We start from the raw sequence: 4,865 nt of genomic DNA, 5'->3' as shown, positions 1-4,865 counted from the left end.
CGGACAGCGAGCTCAGGTTTTGTCTTTGCTGGACTCGCTGGGTTCTCTGTCAAGTTCTCCATGTCTCCAAGGCGACCAGGGTCAGAGACGCCAGGCCTCCCTGGGCCAATGAAACAGTGAACGGAGCGCTTAGCCATGTGTCTAAGAAGGCAAAGGGGACTACACAGGGATCTCAGGTTAAATAACTTCTTTCTTTTCTTTCAAACCCAAAGAATGGCTCCTGTCCCCTGGGCTGCCTGTGTCCTAACATTCCTGGGGATAAAGGGCCAGGTATGAGTCTCAAGCAGAGATGGCCTTCCAAAGGCTGTTCTGGGTGAGTGTGTGACCAAAGAAGCCTCGAAGCAGCACAGCAGGTGGGGGAAAGCATGTAGGGCTGAGTGTGGCAGTCATACCCCACCTGAGAATGAACACAGACTTAGGTCTGACTGGACTTTTAACCGCATATATGGTGGGGAGCGATGGAGGAAGAAGAAAAAAGCAGCAATAATAACTAGCTAGTTCTGCCTCAATGGACAGCTCTGTAAAAGGGGAACAACTTCTGCTATCTTCATCATTTAATCCAGAAATGGACTGGGCATTTGAGGGGCTAGGTCAGACAAGATGGAGGCGGAGGTAAAGTGGTGGAATTAAGCGTTATCATCAGGCCTCAACCTTTAACTACTTTACTTTACTCTTTGTAAAATGGAAGCCAGTGGTGGGGGTGGGGAAGGGGACGGAAAGAGTAGAGTAGCAGCTTTCTGGGACTCAACATTCTCCACTAGGCCCATGAGGGCCCTCCTTGCCATGCCTGCGACAGTTCCAGTCCCACTCCTGCTCCCTCCCGCCCGGGGCCCAAAGAAAGGCCGGTGCAAAACCATCTGCAGGCGCTTCCAGCGCTTTATAGTTGTCTCCCGGACAGGCAGACAGACAGACATTGTGGCCCGCGCCGTCGGCCCGCATCATTGGCACCTTGGACACGGCACCAGGCCCAACCCAGTCCCTGGTACCCTCCCGGGAGGATTCGGTCCGGCATCAGATCAGCACCTCAGACAGCCCCCAACCCAAACCCTCCCCGCCCCCCCCTCCAGAAACAACCAAATAAATTAAAAGGGGGAGGAAAACAAAAACACCTAAGGATGAGGAAGAGCGTGCCCCTCCCCTTGAGTAAAAAGAGTTTTCGATCTCTTCCTATCCTTCCGCTGAGGCGCCGCTGCCCTCGGGGTGGCCTTCCTGGTTGAATTTGCTCCCAAACCCCAGCCTCCTGAAGCCGGCATCACCCTCCTCCCAACTCCCGGCATGCAACACGTTGGAAAGGTAGGGAGAGGCGGTGGGGGTGGGGCGAGGGACCATCCTGGTGGTTGTCTGAGCTCCTGGGGCTGCAGTTTCTCCCCGCACCTCAGTCGATCCAAATTAAGAATTAATGTTTCTTTTGGTCTGGGCAGGGGGATACGGGGGCTCAGTCGGAGGAAGAAATGCAAGCTGACACAGGCGGGGTGGGGTGCAGGTAGACAAGGGGGAAGGTGGTGACACATGCCAAGAGAGAGGGAAAAGAACAAGAAGGGAAGATGGGGTCACAGGTGTAGAAAGAGAAACGGGGGCAAAAGGAGATAGGTTGGGGCTAAGATGGAGACGGAAGTACACACCCAAGGAACGGAAAATGGAAAGACAGACAGGATGGAAGATAAAGATACAGGAAGGGAGGAAATGGACAGAACCAAGGGAGAGGGACTTACAGACATACGGAGAAGGGAACGGGGAGACCTGGGCAGAATTGGAGAGATGGGAATGCAGGCGGACAGAAAGGGTGAGGTAGGGGGTCCCTCTCCCGCGCTAATCCTCCACTCCCACCCTACGCCCAGCAAATCCAGACACCGTGGCCTCTGGCTTCCTAGCTTCCACTTTCCCCTGCGGGGTAGGGGCGGCTCCTACTCCGGCCAGGGCGCGGAGCGGCGGTAACAGCGACGGCAGCTTGATGGTCCCCGGGGCTCTGAGTATGTATCAGGGGCGGGGGCTGGGGGCGGGCGCGGCCCTCGGGTATCCCTAGCGGTCCAGGTTCATAGTCCAGTGCTTGGCTCCGGTCGCGCAGCTGTCCCTGGCGGCCGAGGAGGAGGCAGGGGCCGCGGGCGCGCCCCCGCTGGGTGGACCCCCGGCGCCGGCGGTGGCCTCACCCTCGTTCTTGAGGTCTTGAAAGACCTGCGTGAAGAAGTGGGGGTCGGCGTTGAGCCGCAGCATCTGCGGGCTGAGCCGCTGGATGAGGCGCAGGCAGCGTTGCCAGAAGCGCTCCTTGTCGGGCTCCACGAGGAAGGGCTTGAGCGGGTAGGAGATCTCGTTGCCCATGTAGGAGTAGGCGAGGTAGAGGCAGGTGAGGAAGGCGGCCTGCAGCTCGGCGGCGGATGCCAGCTCATCCCCGCGCAGTGACTCGCGGCACAGCAGGTACACGAACACCAGGTTGGCGGGCGTAATGAAGGCCTGGTCTTGCCAGCCCTGCAGAAGCAGCGAGCGGTCCACTCCGCGGAACCAGCCCACCAGCTCGCCGGGGCTCAGCTCCTTGAGGCGGTAGCAGCGTCGGCACACGAAGTCGCCCAGGCAGCGCAGCAGCTCGCCGGTGGACGCCTGTACGATAACCCGTCGGGGCGAGCCGCCAGGCACCGGCGGTGCTGCCTGCGGGGCTGGAGGCGGCGGCGGCGGCGGCTTTCCCCCGCCCGAGCCTGGCGGCGGGGCGGCCGCGCTGCCCCCCGACGGCGGCTCGCAGGTGGCGGCGGCCGCGGGCACCGTGGGCACCGGCACCGCCAGGGGCTTGGTGGCGCCGCCGCCGTCGGGGGGGTCGCGGCCCTTGCGGAGAAGGTTCTCGCGGTTGCGTTGCTGGACCAGGGGGTCAGGGCCCGTGGACGCCGGCTTGGGCGTCACCTTCTTGCTGCCTTTCTTCTTCTTGGCAGACGCGGCCACCAGGCGCTTCCAGGTGAGCGCCGAGATGAGGACGGATGGCCGCTTGAGCCGGCTCTCACCTTTGCCGCCCTTGCCTGCTGGCGGCGCCCCGTAGCCCCCCAGCGCCTCGTCCCCCGCGGGCGGCGCCTTCTTCTTCTCCTCCGGCAGCCCGCCGGGCCTCCGGCCCTTGGCCGAGGAGGCGGGGGAAAGAGACAGCACCGTGCCCATCCTGCAGAGCGGGGCCGGCGCCCGGGCCCCGGCGGGAACCGCGGGCGGCGCCGCTGCCGCTGCCGCTGCCGCCGCCGCCGCCGCCGCCGCCGCTGCTGCAGCCCGCGGGGACCTGGCGGTGGGGGGGCCTAGCCCCGGCCCGGGCGCGGGAACCGGCGGGAGAAGCTGGCTGCTTAGCTGCTCCGCGGCTGTTGCTCAGAGTCTGAGCTGCGCCAGCTGCAGCGTCAGCCCCACCCCTTGGGCCCCTTCTTTCGCGGCGCCGCGCCCCGCCTCACGCAGCCAATCCTCGCCCTAGTTCTCCGCCTAACCAGCAGCTCCTCTGACCAATAAAATCTTGCATGCCCATTCCAAGTCCCGCCCACCCCCACCCTCTGTCTCTGGTTCTTTCCCTTCACCAGAAAAAGGAAGAGGAGGTGGTGGTCGTTCGAAGTCTCCCCTAGGGTCAGAGCTGGGGAGGCGGGTAGCTACTCCCACCTCCCCATGCAGGTCCTAGGGCCCTGGGTCAGCTTGTTTTGATGCACTGGATCGCGGTACCAGAGAAGCCATGGAAACAGGCTCTCCCCTCTTTTGATTTTTCGTTGAGGGGCAGCATGGGCAGTGAGTGCCCTCATCAGGGCGCCCTGGCCCCAGCTGGGTCTCACTGTACTGGTTCTCTAATCCGGCCATCTGATCCGTTCCCTCTTAGCTCTCCCCCCTCCCCGCCGCAACCCCCCATTCCCCGCCCGCCCCGCCCCACGAGGACACCACAGGGTCCTGCAGGAGGCCCATTTTTGCTCTGCCCATAATGGGGTGCTGACAGGGCCTGGGCCTGCCTGCAGGTAACAATCCACCTCCTTGGGCCCTTGCTCTGAGGATAAGACCCTCAGATTTGTCCCCGAGGCCGCTATTTGCCAGCCTGATTCTCTGCAGTTGAGTCTGTGGGGAGAGGTCCTGGTTTCTGGTCCCTGGAGAGCTCCTCTTGTGCTCTTTATCATTACCAACACAGTCTGATCCCATATTTGGGTGGGTGATGGACGGTTGGCCTCTGGAGAAATGCTGGAAATTATATGGGTTGGTCTCTCCAGGCTCAGACAGCAGACAAAGCATCTTGAGTGGAGGGAGATCTAAGAGGGTTGGCCCAAACTCCAGTCCAATCCTGGGTCTAGGTTGAGGTGGATTTTCATCATTAAATGCTTCCTGCCATTCAGTTCCCAGCTGTCCCCATTCCCAGCTGCAAGCTATTAGGCTAGATCCTGCACATTTCTCTCTGGGCCTGTTTTCTCCTCAGTGTCCACAAAGCTTTTGTCCTGTATTTGAGAATCTCCAGGCCTTACTCTCAGGTCCTGAGCCCAGCTGGTTCTGGGCTGTTTTATCAGCCTAGTAGGATGGTGTCCACCTTTCTGCAGGCCTGCTCTCTGGGTCCCCAACACAGGGGTCTTTGGCTTCTTAAGTGGGCCTTGGAGATGAGTATGCTGGGGAGAGAAGCCCCTGCCTATGGATTCAGCAAAATCCTAGGAATAGTCCCTGGAGTCATCTCCATGCTCCTCACAGACAACTAACAGGGCTCCAAGGATCCACTGCTGTCAGGGTTGGTATGTATGCACACGTGTGTGTGGTTCATTCTGGATAGGCTGTTCCAGAATCCCCTTGGGCTGCAGCTCCTGCCACCAGAGACACCAGCTTTTTTCAGCTATCCCATAGCCCCTGCTTACTCACACTCTCCTGGAGGCCTGTGGTCTGCCTGTCTTGATTCC

The 4,865-nt window shown here is 60.8% G+C and overlaps 1 protein-coding gene across 1 annotated transcript; it reads right to left on the bottom strand.

The window, feature by feature from the left end:
• Positions 1-235: 235 nt before the first annotated feature.
• On the bottom strand, positions 236-3,196 carry CDK5R2 (cyclin dependent kinase 5 regulatory subunit 2). Its single transcript, XM_039844800.1, has one exon. It carries the CDS (start codon positions 3,130-3,132, stop codon positions 2,020-2,022), a length of 1,113 nt encoding a protein of 370 aa, XP_039700734.1. The 5' UTR covers positions 3,133-3,196; the 3' UTR covers positions 236-2,019.
• Between the last annotated feature and the right edge of the window lie 1,669 nt (positions 3,197-4,865).

This window comes from Pteropus medius, unplaced genomic scaffold (assembly GCF_902729225.1).
Source record: "Pteropus medius unplaced genomic scaffold, Ma_sr-lr_union100, whole genome shotgun sequence".
Classification (NCBI taxonomy): domain Eukaryota; kingdom Metazoa; phylum Chordata; class Mammalia; order Chiroptera; family Pteropodidae; genus Pteropus; species Pteropus medius.
Note: the sequence above shows the minus strand (reverse complement) of the source record. Positions and strands in the feature narration are given on the sequence as shown.